General features: G+C 43.1%; 2 protein-coding genes across 5 annotated transcripts in view; one reads left to right on the top strand and one right to left on the bottom strand.

Moving 5' to 3' along the window:
* Positions 1 to 8732, top strand: part of LOC111862812 (protein unc-93 homolog A) — a 46229-nt gene extending 37497 nt beyond the window's left edge. For all 4 annotated transcript variants that reach the window (XM_023848523.2, XM_033750802.1, XM_023848522.2 and 1 more), the window contains 4 exons: positions 2451 to 2848; positions 4391 to 4520; positions 5958 to 6095; positions 7470 to 8732. In XM_023848523.2, the coding sequence (XP_023704291.1) occupies positions 2451 to 2848; positions 4391 to 4520; positions 5958 to 6095; positions 7470 to 7699 (896 nt within the window). In that variant the 3' untranslated portion in view covers positions 7700 to 8732. The remainder of the gene's footprint in view (positions 1 to 2450; positions 2849 to 4390; positions 4521 to 5957; positions 6096 to 7469) is intronic.
* Positions 8733 to 12227: 3495 nt separating this feature from the next.
* The window catches only part of LOC111862837 (proline dehydrogenase 1, mitochondrial), a 54884-nt gene continuing 49234 nt past the window's right edge, over positions 12228 to 17877 (bottom strand). Inside the window, exon 12 of the mRNA XM_023848565.2 lies at positions 12228 to 15003. Coding sequence (XP_023704333.1) covers positions 14798 to 15003 — 206 coding nt within the window. The 3' untranslated portion in view covers positions 12228 to 14797. The remainder of the gene's footprint in view (positions 15004 to 17877) is intronic.

Genomic DNA, 17877 nt, shown 5'->3' with positions numbered 1-17877 from the left:
CCCCGATACCCACTGGAAGGAGGTTGGGTGGGCCCCAGGTCTGTGGATGTTGCGGAGAAAATTCCTGCTTCTGTCGGAAATCGAACCCTGGCAGTCCAGCCTACAGCCTGTCGCTATATCGACTGAGCTATCCCAGCTCCTCATTTAACAAAAATCAAATTAAGTCTGGTTTCTAAAATCGTGCCTCTTCGCTCGTCTGTTCTGGGTGCAAAGGGTGCATTTGACTGCACAGTGAAGCCGAGCGTGGAGCAGTGAACAGGCCCAATGGCACTGGAGACAGAGCGTCGCTGTCGTCGCTGTCCTGCTGTCTCACAACGTCAAGCAACTCACGTCTTGGGAGCTGGGGCTTGGGGCGGTGGGAATGGAACATGATCCGTATGCACCTTCTTGGCTCGATATACATAGCCTTGCGCTCTCTCGCCTAACGGCGCAGAACACTGCTTCGTTTCTGAGAATTCCCGAGTTCAAGTCTCGGTCAGGAGACCGTCTATCCTGACTGACTTTTGTTTAAGTTGGTTACTGCTGATCACGGTGGCCGCGCGGTCTAAGGCATGAACTGTCTCCTCTCGCTCGAACACTGGGATCGTGGGTTCAAATTCCACTCGAGGCATGAATGTCTGTCTGCGTTTGTTCTGTTTTTGTGTTGTCCTGTGTAGGTAGCGGCCTTGCGAAAGGCTGATCCCCAGCCCAAGGAGTCCTACCGTCTGTCCGTTAAGATCCACAATTCGCGATTAATTCTGAATGAAAACATGCGGGACAGTCTAATCAGCAAAGGTAGAAGAATAAGATGCCTGTTTAACGACGCCGTCACAGTATCAAGGTTATTTAACGTCAGATGATAGAATTATCAATGAATTATCAAACAATTATCAATGTGGAGCTGTGGGTTCAATGAGAATTGGTAGGGGAAAAAGGAGTTGCAAGAGAAAACCGGTCACAGTGTCACTTTGGCCACCATAAACACCATATGACGACCTTGGACAGAACTCGGGCCGCCGAGGTGGGAAGCCGCCAACAAACTGCCTGTGCTACGGCACGGCGTGAGGTATTGTATGGTTTACCTCAGACCCTCCAGGCAAATACAAGGATAGTTCCTCAAATTAGGCTACTACCACTTCCTTCCATATTCTGCCAAATATATTAATTAATGATGCTAACATTCGATGCTGTACAGCCTAAGTTGCTAGGAGCGTCGTGAGATATACCACAAATAAATAAATAAATAAATTAATGTCATGTCTATAACCTATTTAATTGTATTTAGCTATATTAACCTAAATAAATGGCAAATAGACTAGACCTTATAACAATTCTCTCCGTCCTATAAGCTTTCTTTTCTTTCTTTCTTCCTCCCTTCGCCGTGCATTCATCATCTTCTTCACATATCACATTCGACGCCACACAGCACAGAGGCTGATTCGGGAGGTATCTGCTTCAAATCCCCTTACCGGCAATCCACAGTTTCGTTAAATCAAAAGAATATTGCAAGGCTAAAAGTGTACCCGGTTTTCGTCTGGGGACAAGCAGGTAAAGACATTCTCCAAGTCTAAGGGCCAGCTCCAAAAGTTAGGAGCCAGAACAATAACAATAGAACATCTTGAGTGCGAAATATGCTCATAGCGAATTGAGTGCCTCACAGCTCTCTCACATGTGTACTGATGCCTCACCACTATGAAGTACATGGCCAAGCGATGTTCCATAACTCTCATATACTTACCGAGGTGGGTGCCTCGGAGTTCTCATATACTAAGCGAGGTGGGTGCCTCAGAGCTCTCATATACTTAGCGAGGTGGGTGCCTCAGAGCTCTCATATACTTAGCGAGGTTGGTGTCTCAGAGCTCTCATATACTTAGCGAGGTGGGTGCCTCAGAGCTCTCATATACTTAGCGAGGTTGGTGTCTCAGAGCTCTCATATACTTAGCGAGGTGGGTGCCTCAGAGCTCTCATATACTTAGCGAGGTTGGTGTCTCAGAGCTCTCATATACTTAGCGAGGTGGGTGCCTCAGAGCTCTCATATACTTAGCGAGGTTGGTGTCTCAGAGCTCTCATATACTTAGCGAGGTGGGTGCCTCAGAGCTCTCATATACTTAGCGAGGTTGGTGTCTCAGAGCTCTCATATACTTAGCGAGGTGGGTGCCTCAGAGCTCTCATATACTTAGCGAGGTTGGTGTCTCAGAGCTCTCATATACTTAGCGAGGTGGGTGCCTCAGAGCTCTCATATACTTAGCGAGGTTGGTGTCTCAGAGCTCTCATATACTTAGCGAGGTGGGTGCCTCAGAGCTCTCATATACTTAGCGAGGTTGGTGCCTCAGAGCTCTCATATACTTAGCGAGGTGGGTGCCTCAGAGTTCTCATATACTTATTAATGGCTTACCGCTGATATACCCAGGGTACGTGGTTATCTCACTGACTTGGTCACGCTGTAAGGTAGTTCGTACTGACTGTCCTAGATGATACAGAGTCCCCGCAGCGCCTCGACGCCCTGTTCCTGACAGACGACAGCCAGGAGCGTGTCTGTGGCAGTGAGGCATGTCCGATCACAAGTGTGACTCAGGGACCCAACTCAACAGCAGACGATGGCCAACTGGTCTTCATGTTGCCGTGCAAAACATCCGCAATGTTGGCTAGTGTCTTCCTGGGCTGCTCCGTGATGGGTGTTGCGGTGACGGCAGCATTCTTGGACCGGATCCGGATGTTTATGTATCAGGACCCGCTTGAGAGGCCCACTGGAGTGGCAGCACTCAGGGCAGTGTTCAATGCGTTCAGGGATCCATGCCTGCAACTGACAGCTCCGTTGGCGGTGTTCATAGGGCTGGAACAGGGCTTCATGCTAGCCGACTTCAGCAAGGTGAGTGCCTCAATGCCCCAAGAGCATCACTGCTGAGGTTGCAGGTCCACTTGCTATAATCCGTCTAATACAACTTCGAGGACACATCACTGTCTTACTTATGCTTACTTATTTATGGAGTTGAGCCCTTCTTGAGAAGAAGCCAAATTTGCAGCTACTCAAGAAGTTCCCAGCATTTTATGGAACCTGAAGGTTTATTACCGTTGTTACAAGAGCCTTCTACTGGTCCCTATCCTGAGCCACATCAATCCAATCCATATCATCCCATCCTATCTCTCTAAGATCCATTTTAATATTGTCCACCCACCTACACCTTGGTCTTCCCAGTGGTCTTTTTCATTCCGGCCTTCCCACCAATATCCTATATGCATTCCTTTTCTCTCACATTCGCGCTACATGCTCTGCTCACCTCATCCTTGACTGGATTATTCTAATTATACTTTGAGAAGAGTACAAGTTATGAAGCTCCTCATTATGCAGTTTTCTCCAACCTCCTGTCACTTCATCCCTCTTCGGTCCAAATATTCTCCTCAGCACCCTGTTCTCAAACACCCTCAGTCTATGTTTCTCCCTTAATATCAGAGACCAATTTTCACACCCATACAGAACCACCGGCAAAATTATTAGTTTGTATAATCTAAATCAACATTAATTGCAGATTCAGGTATCACTCCTGAAGGTTTCTAACAAAGGCGTGTGACATTCAGTTTGCTGAGTTCTTTGTTGTTTGCCCATCGTTAAGTACTCTGAAGAAGACAGCGTTTCGGAAACTGGAGCTCTTTCCGTCTTCAGGTGAAACACATCTTAGAAAGACCTAACCTCTGTCACTGACAGATTAATTCTCTCTAACCGACCCAACAGAGTATGTGCCTCACAATTTAATTTGAGAATGGAAAGAGATCCAGTTTCCGAAACACTGCATTCTTCATAATACCGGACGGTGTGCAAAGTACCCTCGAGATGTGGGTACAGTATCGTGAATCCTACAAACGGAGGTCCTTTGAGGAACACATGGGAGATCTTGTTGAACACACAGGACATTCCTTCCGTAAGATTGCTTATTCAGTTGAGGGAAGAACATAGACTAAGAGTGCTTGAGAATATTTGCACCTGAGAGGGATGAAATTATAGGACACTGGAGAAACTGCATTAATGAAGAGCTCCACAATTTGTACTTCTCGCCAAATATCATCAGAATGATCAAATCCGGGAAGATCATACGAGCAGGACATGTAGGGTTTTGGTGGTAAAACCTGAAGTAAAGAGGCCACTAAGAAGGCCTTGACGTAGGACGATAATATTAAAGTGGATCTTAGAGAATTAGGGTAGGGTTAGTAACTGGATTTATCTTGCTCAGGATAGGGACTAATGGTGGGCTCTAGTGAGTGTTGTAATGGGCGATTGGGTCCAACAAAATGCTGGAAATGTCTGCAGCGGCTCCTGAAGACAGACAGCCAGTCAGTCAGTTAAGGCTGCTTACTGATGGAATGATGTACATTTCTGGCAGAGTATACTTGCCACCCTGCAGTTTCTTTGTTGCAGTCATATGTTGTGTGCGCACTGGGCCTGCCCAATGTCAACCTCGTGTTCCTGAGCCTCGGAGCCTTGCAGTCCCTCGCTGCTTTCACCCTTAGCATGATGTTACGTCACATCCATCGCTGTGTCGTCATCGGTAAGCACTGCTCACAGAACAGACCGGAGACTGACTCTTTTTCAGAGTTCTTCTAGCTACAACAGTTTTAATCAAAATAATCCTGAATCCCTAACTGCTACAGGAATTAGGGTGCGTAATCGTCAGTTATGACGTAGACTGTTACGTCATCATTAGAAACTTACTAGATTCTATGTCAGAAGTACGTACTTCCTGTATTCATACTCCAGTGGGGCATTCGGACATGTTCATACAGGATTTTTCTTCCGTAACGTTGCCTGTACGAGACTTTACCACTGCTGCTTTATGATGTGTCAACTGTCTGCCTTTATCCGTTCCACTATTCCGGCTTTCAGTAGTCATGTCCCATTTTTTTTAATCCGCATAGTGGAGGGTGGAGTCCAGCTGGGTCCCCTCGGCACGGCGGCCTATTGTACCTGCCCCGGGCGATTATGACAATGGAGAACTTGGTGGAAAGAAGATTATCAGGGTAAACCGAAGTACTCGGAGAAAGCCTACCACAGCGCCACTTTGTCCACCACAAATCCCACTTGACCAGACCCAGGCTAGAACCCGGGCCTGCGCGGTGCGAAGCCAGAGACTAACCGCTTGAGCTATGGCGCTGCCGTGATGTCACATTACTATACAATCAAACTGGACAAGCTGGGTCAAGCAACATGCGCTTAACTTCCGTCGAAATTGAGGTTCTCATTCCGGTGAAGGGTAACATCTCCTGGGATCTGAGGCCGTGTAGACAGGGCGAAGTTCACTGGCATTTCCGAGGGTTAAATGGTTGAAGAAGCAAACAGAGACCTCTGCTTGGTTTAATCTTCGGCCCTGAAGATGGAGGCAGTACGTTTGCCGGACCCTCGGCGAACTTCTACCGAACTACACGGCGTCACATCTGAGACGATAGAATTCTTAATCTGACTTGCATTACGGATGTGACCGGCGCGAATCACCTCCGCGACACCGGACATCCTAACTCAGGTTGTTCGTGATTTTCCTCAGACCCTACAAACAAATCCCCGGATAGTATCTCAAATTAGGACACTACTGCTTCCTCGCAAAACTTTTCCAATCATTATTCAGTGATCACTTTACAATTCAACGATGTTAATTTTACGGTATGTCATGCCATGTAGTCTGGTAGAAGTTTACAGATATTCCAGAGGAAGGTACTGCCACCTTAATCAGGACGAAAAAATAAGTCGAGCAAGCATCAAGGTGCAGTAAGATCCTCTGAAATGTTGCTAAACTTCTACCAGACTACACGGCATCACATCCCAGAAGACAGTTATAATCCCTGTCGTCAGAACCTCAAATCCAAGGACATATTTTAAGGTCCCTTGAAGCTATCAAACATTTGCCTGAAGGGACTGAGGAAAAACATAAAATCTTCAGCCATGATTCCCGATCTGGAAGTCATGATCAACTGTTATCTTGTGTCTGTTGCAGCCGTTGGTTTCGCTTTCCATAACTGCCTATTGCTAGTTCTGCTGCTATGGAAACCATCTGGTGATGACCCCGCCCTCTTCTACGTCATTTCGGCAGCGTGGGGCGTCTGCAACGCCATCTGGGAGACGCTCAACTTCAGTGAGTATGGTGTCCAGGCTACGAATTGGGTTACCGGAAAATTGGGGTTCGATTCCCGGCAGGGGCCAGAGATTTTTCTCTCGCCTGGCAGTAGTGTCCCATTAGCCTCTTATCCGATGGGCACCGCTGCTTTCCCCTCTGGAACAGGGGGGGGGGATAAGGGCGCAGGGACGAGAAGCTGAAGACGCGATTTCGAGTATCGGGGTTAAGAATGGGAGATGCTACAGGTACTGTAATCCATACGCCTTCATGGCGTGCTACTTAGTTAGGAGCACAGAGACAAACTTATTTTATGCTAACTACATGAAACAGAGTCCTAGACAAGTTAACAGTTACCCAGCTACTGAAGAAATTTTCGCCATTCCATGCAACCTAAGTTCACGATCGTGTCGTCAGACTGACAACCTCCCATCCTGCGTATGAGTAATTTTAATTTTATCTTACCATTTAAGCCCAGGTCCTCCTACCATAACTTTGCATGCATTTTCCTTCTATCTCAATTTCAATAAACCTGACCTATAGAGACCCTAACATTCCACATTCCTATTTTGATGTGCACCTCCCACTGTTNATAAACTAAATTTGGCCCTCGAGATGTATTAGGTTGGCCAATGCTGGTTTAGACAGTGCCAAAGAATTAGTTTGAGGTGCTGTAAAACATTTTGTAATATGCTAATATTATATCGAAAGAAGTTAGCTCCCTTAAACAAACTGAAGCAGGAGGAACGCCCCTTGTCTGCTTATTCAATGTATATGCAGCTACACTGCACATCTGGAGGCCATTTCCTCTACCCACTTCCTGAAAACATGTCAAGCCTGGAACATAGCTTTATGCTTGTGCTCATATGTCGTGTTATGACACAGCATTAACACTTTAAGGACTGAAATCAGCATTTCATTGTCACTGAATGGAAATTATTGTGCTGGAGATGTAACCTACATTCTGTTTGATCTTTTAATATGGAAAATTCTGTGATACTGCTGAATAATTTTGACTTCACCATCTTTCCTGCTGAGAGCCGGGATAGCATTGTCAGTATAGCGACTGGCTATGGGCTGGATGACCAAGGGGTTGGAGTTCACGTCCTGGCGTGTTCAAGAATTTTCTCTTCTCCGTATCTACCAGACTGGCTCTGGGGCTCACCCAGCCTCCTATCCAATGGGTACCAGGGGTAAAGTGGTCAGGGTGTAAAGCTGACCACTCATCAAAAACTAGTGCTGAGGTCAAGAAAATATGGATCTATACATCCACTCCCCCATACACCTTCATATCATAATGCTTACTTACTTCATCAGAGGCACAACTTTTTTTAACCCATCTTTATAGCAAGATAAGACAGAGTCCTGAGAAGCAAACATGCCCTTCTGTTGCAGCACTTCTTGTGACAGTGTATCCAGACTCCTGGCAGGCTCCCCTGGCACACTGCTATTTCTTCCGCTTCCTGGGGCTGTCACTGGCATTTGGGCTCCACGGAGATGTCTGCAACTGGCTCAAACTATACGCTCTAGCAGCAACTCTTGTCTTGGCTGTAGCACCCTACGCATGGCTCGAAATGCGACTCGAGTCCCGCCGCAAGCTGAAGACAAACCTTACCAACTTGTGACCAAAGCTGTGCCATAACCGAGCCCACTCCACATGACACACACACCGTGTTACAAAACAAGACTGAACACATAATTAGGCAATTCTTTGGAAACCACCTTCTGAAGAAGCACGCATCACTCCAAGCTGCTAGTTATCTGCAGCAGCCAGCTGCATCACTGTCAGTTTCTCAAGAAGGGCTGTTCTTCCACAGAGTTCTAGTCGCCTGCAAGTAACTTTGTACATCACCTCGACTGTTTAGTGGGAAAGACATGTTACATGCTCATTCTGAATCAATAAGCCACTGTAAGAAGCGCCCCTGAAATTTACTCTAGCGATGTGGAGTTTTACTCATGGAATCAGCATCCAAATGACGTGATAACACACTGAGTTATATGCAGGAAACTACAGCTAACTGAAGTAACTGGCTGAGCAACTACTAGCTTCTCAAGAATGTTCCTGCTCTATAGAATTTGTTAGTTATTGCGTCAGAATTTGATTGCTGCTCAAGACTGTGGGTGTTTTCAACCTATCGTCTGATGGGTACAGGGCGCCAGAAGCCACATTCTTATCAGGTACAAAGAATACCTCCTAAATGTCTGATGCAGTGGTTTCCAAAGTGTCAGACCAGTTGGTTGGTCAGTTGGAGGATCAGGCATCGGATATTCTGGTAGTTAGGCAGTAAAACTGGATTATGATTCTGAAAATGCCACAGAATGACATTTTATTTTTGTGCAGCCATAAAACCTTGACAAATATTATTAATTGACAAAGACCCAAAAGGCATCAACTTGAAAAATAAAAACCAAAAAAGCTGTTCAAATGTGCACACCATTAGGAGGGGTAGTGTACTGAAATCTTTACTATACAGAGGAGGCACCACTGCGTTAAGCTTGGAAACCACTGCCGTGACAAAAACGCAAGGCAAACATTAAAATGACTATAGCATACAAAAGAGGAGCTGGGGTAGTGCAGTCAGCTGAGGGGTCAGAGTTCGAGTCCCAGTAGGGTAAAGAATTTTCTCTTCACCAAATTGTCCAGATCAGCTCTGGGGTCTACCCAATGGGTACCAGGGGGTAAAGCGGCCAGGGAGTGAAGCTGACCACTCACCTCCAGCTAGTGCTGAGGTCAAGAAAATGTGGATGTATACATCCACTCTCCCATACGCCTTCATGATGTAGTGCTTAAATTCGTTGAGCACAGGGACACCTTTACCTTTTTACCTTATAGCATATAGAAGACACTCGATGAAAATAAAATTGGTTTACAGTCTTTGAGGGCAGAAGGAATGTCTAAACCACACCCGTGGTGCCCTGGATTTGAGGGAAGTGTCATCAGAGATGCAGCAATCTAGCAAAGAAGATTTTATCCATATCAACAGACAGACATAAAGTGTGGTGTAAGAAGTGTCAGCCTTTGATCCATCATATCACTGCATTGTTTATATCATTATATACATTTACAACAGTGATACTGTATTTTTACATTCACATGTAGCGATTTTACAACTTTTACAAGATATGCCATACTGAGAAGTACTAGAACATGTCTTGCTTCTGGTCACAATGAATGTGTATTGTAGGTTTCCCTGTTTGATGTGAAATAAACTGTTAAGGTGACCCTGTTTATACCAACTTACAGCACAGTACCTCTGTGTCCCAGTAACGAACAATGACCACCTCACTTCAAGCTTGCTGCCAGCTCTGCAAGAGATTTAGGATTCTCATGGCAGTGATTATGAGGTTTTACTCTAACACCATGTAGTCTGCTAGATTTGCACAACATTTCGGAACAACCTGCTACCTCTATTTCTCAGGCAGAACAGTAAGTTGAACATGGAAAGAAGTTGTCTGGATCTATGGACAGCAAAACCTAAGATTGGGGTTCTCTGCCACTCGATACGAGCAAGGTGAACAAAGCAGAGCATACTGACTTTAAAGGCGATTTCCCAAAGAGAGAGTGAATGAGAGATATAATGGCAAAGTGCCCTTGTATAAGACCCTTAGAAGTGCCTCTGTTCTACTGAACTCTCTCTACCTCCTCCTGGTTGATTCTGAGCCTCCTTTCCAGTTCTCCTTCTTCCTGTATTCATAAAAACTTCTCCTTGGCCAGCTTACTCTTTTAACCTGAAGATGGAGGTGGCAGATTCCTCCAAAATCCTGGTAATGATCTACCATGGCGTTTCACCCCAGAAGACAGTAATTTTCATGGAATTATAAAACTCTCTCTGCCATCCTCACACTATTTCAACACACTTCAGCTTCACATCCAATTGGCAACCCCATATGTAAACAATGCTTTACACTAAGGGCCCAGATCCTAACAAGCATTTTCCTCCAGCTAAAGAACAGCATCTTCTCACCCCATGTCACATGACATTACTTCTGTCAGCCCACAGATATATAATCATAATATACTCAAAGAGTTCTCAATATTCTTCTGTTAGCCTTACAAGTGCCACTATCATAAAAAACTATGCTGTATCTGACAGCATGTGACACCTATTTGCATTTCATTGGAAAAAACATATTCAAGCAACATCTGAGGGGGGTTCCCCCCTGCCCCCTTTCATTTGAAGCTCTTAAGGAGTTTGTACATATATATCATTTACCTTTGCAAGAAGTAATGCTTTTAAAACCCAAATTGTTGGCAATATAGGAATTATTCCTATCATTTCCTGGTAAAAAGAAAAACATCTAAGACTCTCATAATGGTCACTATAAAAATTACCATCTTCCGGGACGTGATGCCAAATTGTGCGGTAGGAATTCCTAGTGTTTTGGAATAAAGTACTGCCTCCATCTTCACACTCAAAGAAGAAGCCAAACAAACAGTAAACATTTCCTTTTTGACCCTGAAGATGTAGGGAGTACATTACTCTGAAATATCAGGAAACTTCTACCAGGCTACATACTGTTACATCCTTCAATACAATAATTAAAAAAGAAAAGAGCTTCATTGCCAAGAGTAACAATGCTGAACACTTTTCAGCAATTAAATAATTCAGAATTCAAATGGCAATGTGCTGCAGGATGTATGGTATCAAATGAAATGCAGAAATTCAGATAATGAATTGAATGTTTTGAAGTTCACACTCAGTCATGCTGATATTTGGCATGCCACATCAGGTGGCAGTCTTACGCTCTTCTGGGCTTTGCTTCAACCATAGAATTGTTCCTACTTACCCATATACACCAAAGCAATTACAAAACAATAATGCTTCTCCTTGCATGTACTACAGGCTTAACATATCTAAAAACCAAGATAGAGGTTTGACTGCTGCTCCCTTCTCCAAAAAGAAGTGACAGTATTGCTTGGGAAAGGCGCTCACACTGGATGACTGCACCATGCATTCCAAAATCACTGTTCACTGCTTCACTTGTCAACAGTGTAAAGACGAAGGTGATGAATGGTAAAGAAGAGTGGGACAGGAATCTCCAGTCATTGTTCATATATTTTCTAGGGTTTCAAATCCACCATCTTGCTTTAGGTACAAGAGAGTTAAAATTAGTAACAACAGTACTGTGATGAGACTCTGGGTATATTCAAGAAATGCTGTGTGTACACGAGTAATGAGACAAACCAACTGCCCGCACACACATCACAGATACAGAACCAGCATGAACAAGCTTTCACACCTGCAGTAAGGCACATTTTCGCAACAAAGTACTCAGTGGCACACAAAAATAAAAATACAAAAAAAAAAAAAAAAAAAAAAAAAAAAAAAAAAAAGAATACTGTTTTGAAGGAAAGTATCAGTGGCAGCCTTTCATTAAAAAGGTCTCCTGTACTTACTCAATTGTAATTCTGCTTCCTTGCCTCAAATTACGTACATCCTACAATTGGTGCTGTATTGTCATAGCATAAGGCACGATGATGATTTCTGTTGAACTGATTCTAAACTGGCTAAAAGTCCATTCAATTGCCACTATTGGCAACTGATGAGCCATGATGAACAGAAGTGTATGGCACTGCAATTCCATGCCTAAATTATCCCAGAATGAATGAGGAAAATCATGTAAATCACTTAATCATGCAGGATTATTGAGGCTCTCACAGCAGGGGTTATGAGAGTTCAGTCTTCTGGGATATAACACTGTGTAGACCTTTGAAATTCAACCAACATTTCAGATGAATATGTATTCTCCATTTTCAGGGCCGAAGAATATGCAAAGCAAAAAACCAGCATTAAAGCAGGTGGTAAGCAGGAAGTCCTCTGGCCCTAAAGACAGAGGAGACATGTTCCTTTGAAATGTCTGTGACCTTCAAGGGACTAAGGGTGCTATATCCCACACCTAATCATGATTCCATACAGTACAGTTACATCTTATGGGCAGATGTAGCTAGAGTTGTGCCTGTTAACTACTTTAGTTCCTTCTTTTCAGTTTTGAGATGCTCACGTTAATTTGCATTTCTTTTATTCATAATAGTGACAGATATGATTCATTACAATGTGTGCATAGGTTACCAAGTCTTGACTGTTTCCATTGGCATGTTACAGTAAATGTGACTGTTGCTTTGGGAAGTTTCCATCATTTTTTTTTAGTTTTTTTTTTTAAACAGAATCCTACAGAAACTATCGTATTTTTCTGTGATCATGTGCAAGTGTGGAAAAGCTCATGTTCAGTTGGGCCCATTAGAAAGTCTTAATCACTGGTACTCCTAACAGGTAACAGACAATAGACATCCTAAATAACAGTCACATTTAAGGCTTTCGAAGGTAACCATGGTGAGCTGTTCAAACTGTGGTCCTCCAGGTTATTATACTATATATCACAGGTGGATACCAACAATTTAGAGGAAAATTATGCCATTCTCTGGGTTAATGTGATTAGGGCAAGGGTGTCATGCACATGGGTCCTGTGATAAGAAATTGGGTTACTCAGAACCAATGAAGGGAAAGATGGAAGAACCCTGCTTACATAACTCTTTAAAACCCAGTCATTACTATATGTACCACCAGCTTTATCCTACTAAAACTCTGCATTCTACCAGAGTTTCTCTATGTTTGTTATGATTTTCACAGTAAACAGTGACTGTTTCCCTATACAGCAGTAATCTTTGGCTTTGTAGTGGAGACATAACATGTTTTCTGTGAGGTATGAACTGAATTTGTATATATTATTTAGAAGAAATTCAGTCTTTACAGGAATAATCTTGCTGCATCCTCATTCCAATCACTTCAGCCTCGAGGAAAGAGGGAGCATATCCCTCTGAAACAGTGGTATCCACCTCCAACAGCATACTGTGACATAACCCTCAAGACCACAATCTGCAGAATGTGTATGTTGAACATCTGCTCTGTATTGAATACTGCAGACTTCTGGGATGTGATGTCATGCAGCCTGGTAACATAAACCTTCAGGGTCTCTAACATGAAGACAAAGGCAACAGGTTCTTCTAGACCACCAATAAATATCTACCAGACAATTTGGCATCACTGTCAAAAGACATTAATCTTCATAGTTACTGCCTTGAGAACCTCAAACCCACCCCGAAAAGTTCTGAGATTTTAAAATCAAGCAATGAGTACCAATCTTACAGACATCTTGGAAATGTATAATTTTCGCCATATAGGATGATGAATGCAAAGAAACAAGACAGCAACAAGCATGTATTTGTCACCTAGTCATACATTCGGTTGAGAATGTAAATAGGTGCTTCATGAGACGAGCCTAGATGACAAAACAATGTCTACTCACTAATAAGCATTTCCTTTAATCACATGTTTACCACATTTTACTACAACCAAGAGAATACATTCTCACGTGTTTACTGTATTTTACTACAATTGAGTGAATACATGTCTTGGGCATATATAATCTTATTTTGCAACTTTCAGCCACTGACATGAACTATAAAATTTAGAGTTTGCGAAAACATGCCTTCTTTTAGTTTGTACTTCATAATAAATACAATGACAGTACAGTAGACAATAAGTACAGTGGTGCTGTTTCACAGAAGGAAATGTCCATTCAGTCTTATCCTTCCAATACAATATCATAAATAATACTTTGATGTGTAAGCTTTGTTAGGGAAGATTCACACTAACGCACTAGCAACAGGAACCAAATGATGTGTATCACTTCTAATGAACTGAGTGTATTTCATTGACAGCCACTCACATAGGTACTGCAATACATGGTTTGTATGATAAGTAAAGAGAATTATTTGCTCTGTACTCTAGTGACTCATGTTGCAGTAGCTTCTTGTGGCTGCTCTTGGAAACAACATTTGTTTGACATCACTGAACAGCTCATTTTGCACAACTACATGTTACTGTATTGCAGCGGACAGTTATCATGGTGACAAAAAAATATATCAAAGTCATGCAAGTTACACAAAAGTACTGTTACCTTTATGACTATTCCATTCCAGATAAATCAAAACATTACATTTAACGTTCATTTCCAAATTCTGCAATTTCTGTAACATGTGGTACGCAATGGATACATCATTTAAGAACATGATCTCTAATTATCAAATGTTTCAATGTTTTTGAGAATATACAGGTAATACAAAACTGCATATTGCTGGTTGCTTATTACCTGCCGCTTTGGTGTGAATTGTCCCCTAAATTAAAATACTTTAGGGTAAATAACCAAACAAAAATCAGATAGACATATAAAATTCAACTCAAAATTCAATGGTATTTTACCATGACTCTAAACGCAAAACCTAAGGAACTGGAATTCTGAGGGAATTGATGGAATGGAAGAAACAATTGCCTGGTACAGTGCACTGGTCCACTGCATTCTGTCCAGACTGTCACCCCCTAACCTGACATGAGCAATCCCATTCCAACGGTCCCACTTCAATACTGACTTTATGGGACTGCAGTGCTATTCAGTTCACACAGTTTGTTTGTAAACTACACAGACAACATACACAAGTCTTGGCTTGCTACACCAAACATCCACAGCCACTCCAATGCAACATTCGCACCATATTTATAATATTTATAAAGATGACAGAAGATGACACTCAATGTCAAAGCCACGTGTCAATTAAGTACAGTTACTGACAGGAATTGCAGCTGTAACAGTCACCAGGGTATGGCTTGGCACTGAGCAGCATGCTCTGGTGTTGAGACCACTAACACTCCAACTGTGCCCCACCCTCACACAGGCACATAGTTGCCTCTGGGTTTGTAAAAGATCTGGCCAGAAGTTATCCTGCGACGGAGTTCGCGCAAGAGTAGCGTCTTCTCCTTTTTGATCTTCTTCAGAATGCCTTTATTCTCATGAGCACGTCGTGACAGGTATGGCAACACTTCGTTGATTGGCCCATATGGGATGTACTTGTACGCAGAATACCCAGACTGACCTGCACATAAGGACTACTACATTAGAGCACAAGGTAAAGATGTCACTGACCATAATTAATTGAGCACCGCAGCATGAAGACATACTGGGGAGTGGAGGTATAGCTCTACTGTTATTTGGTGCTAGATGGAGGTCAGTGCTTGCTCAGCTTCAAGGTGCAGCCACTTTACCTCTAAGGAAAGTTCTCCAGCACCTACCCTATAGGAGGCTGGGCCGACCCCAGAGCCACTGTGGACATCAGAAAAATCTCTTCCCAATATTGCCAGGAATCAAACCCTGATTGTTTGGCCATCCAGCCTGTAGCTCACCACTATATTGAGCTCTCACAGGTGTAGGGATCACTACAGATGGCCATTAAGTAACTTCATATGTAACAAAACCCAACAAGTCAGTACACTTAAATACCTGTGAAACAATATCAACTGTAGGAGTCTTAGGGATTTATGCTTGAAACCGAGTCATGTCTGATATGCGTGTGGCATAATGAGAATAATGTGAGGTGACTGAGAGACCAGTCTCTCTCTTTAAAAAGTAATGGCTGTGCACACATTACTATATGCATCACACCACTGCACCACATCAGAAGCCAAAACAAATGGACTAGAACTTGAAAGAACAGGTGAAAGTGGGTTTCGTACAAGATTACACCCGTACACAGGGAAAGGTATCAGCTGTCTGATGGGTCTACTAATCCTGCATACAAACAACAAACTCCGTGATTTTTGTCTGCAAGCGAACTATACCGACCGAGCAACTGTCGCTTGTCGGCAAAGTTTGGTGCCAACTTTTGCGGAGAGAGGGTGTCGCGTGGTCAGTGCAACGAATTGCCACGGCCGTTAATTTCGGTTTTCTAGACCGGAGCCGCTATTTCCTTGAAATAGCTCCTCAATTATCATCATGAGGCTGAGTGGACCCTGCTCCAGACCCAGTACTTCTCCGAAAAAATCTGGTAGCGCCGCCAATCGAACCTGGACCTCTGGATCTGTAGCCAGGAATGCTGACCACTAGATACAAAGGCAGTACTTTCCTATGAAATGTTGGTAAACTTCTTTCAGACTACATAAAGGCACGATCAAAAAGACAGAACTTTCCGGTCATCAACACAATCACTTCAAATCTCACATAAAATTGCCAATTTTTAAACTTAGGCGACAGCTGCACTGGTAACATTTTAGTGGATCCTAGTCACTGCAATAAAGAACACAGCAACATAAGCCCAAAGGCAGAAGGCCATGAAACATTCAGCCAAACTTTCAACAAAGCTGAAAGTTCTTAAGGGCCTATGGAACAGGTACAGAAATCAACAAACAATGGACACCTTTCACTATTTTCAATTGAGAATATACCAAATGATTATACAGACATTAAGTGTTCGGGCTCTGTACCTAATGTGGGACCTACATACCACGTCAAACCTTGCTCTCCCCCCTTCTCCCTGCAGATGGTGACTGCAATGTATACCAAAATGTAGGAACAATACAATGCATGGCCAAAGTCGAAATCCGTTCTCCATGAACTAATGACTGTTTACACTGATTATCATAATGAACCAAAATATGCTAATTATGAGGACTGTTCAAAGTAAACCTGTATGGGGAGCATATTCAGGAGGAAGGAACTGAGGTAATTCAAAATAGTTCCAGCCACCTCACTGATGCATCAGCCGAAGGCTGTCCCCTGCAAAGAACGCCTGGGTTGATGCTGGAACCACAGCAACATAGCAGTCTTGCAATCTTTTTCTGACCTGAATCTATGAACCTGTAGCATTTTCTTTAGTGGGCCAACTAAATGGAATTCACACGGTCACATGTCCAAACTATGTGGCGGATAGCCCAGTAGTTTCTAAGACAGTATGGAACATAATGGGGAGGAGTGTCACCATGCGATTTGACACAAGTAGTGAAAGTGCACAATGAAGATTTCTATCTTCCGGGATATGCCATGTAGTCTGCTGAAGGTCAATGGATGTTTCAGAGGAACATATCACCTCCATGTTCAGGGATGAAGATATGCCAAGCATGAAACCAACATATAGCAGGTAGCAAGCGGAAATACGATGGCTGACTTTTCATGAACAACATCATGTTATATCCCTTGTAACTACTGCTAGTATATTTCTATTAACGACATACAAAGGTCTCGGGGAGTTCCACATTAGCACTGTGTGTTAACTCTTTGACTGGCGCGGGCGTGTTTTAATGCCTGGACGATGCCAGCCGTTCCCTGGCGTTGGCGTGTTTTAACGCTTTGATAATCTCTTCCCTTCTTTGCTCTCTTGGCACACATAAACCAAAGACATATATATGATAGTTTTTGTGCATGTTTGTAAAGAACCCTTGTAAACTTTGTGGGGGTCTATATTACTGTCAGAACCCTCTGAGAAGGAAAAGGTCAGAAAATATTTCACATTCATTCAGTTTTACCCATGGCTTCTTGCAGCAAGTTTCTTCGTGTTCCTACAGACCAGTTGGAAAATGTTGTGAACGAGATTTGTTCTGATGATGATAGTGGCGATGAAATAATGATTCCTGAATTGGATGAAGTTGATAGTGACAATAATACAGTGATAGACAATGATCCACAAGACAGTAATCATGAACATTTACCTACCACGAGTGCGGTGCCTGACACGCCCATCTCATGAACGTACGGAGACATTGTACCCCCAATATTTCCATTTGCTAATAGTTTCGGGATCAAAATTGATATAACACATAAAATGCATCCCTTTTCTGGATTAAAATTTTTTCTGGATGACGACTTGGTAAATCACATCACAACTGAAACCAATCGCTATGCTCACCAGCACTTCAACACACATGAGTTAGCTCCTCACTCTCGAAAACACAATTACAATTATGTCACATCAGATGAA

This window comes from Cryptotermes secundus, unplaced genomic scaffold (genome assembly GCF_002891405.2).
Source record: "Cryptotermes secundus unplaced genomic scaffold, Csec_1.0 scaffold462, whole genome shotgun sequence".
NCBI classification, from domain to species: domain Eukaryota; kingdom Metazoa; phylum Arthropoda; class Insecta; order Blattodea; family Kalotermitidae; genus Cryptotermes; species Cryptotermes secundus.
Note: the sequence above shows the minus strand (reverse complement) of the source record. Positions and strands in the feature narration are given on the sequence as shown.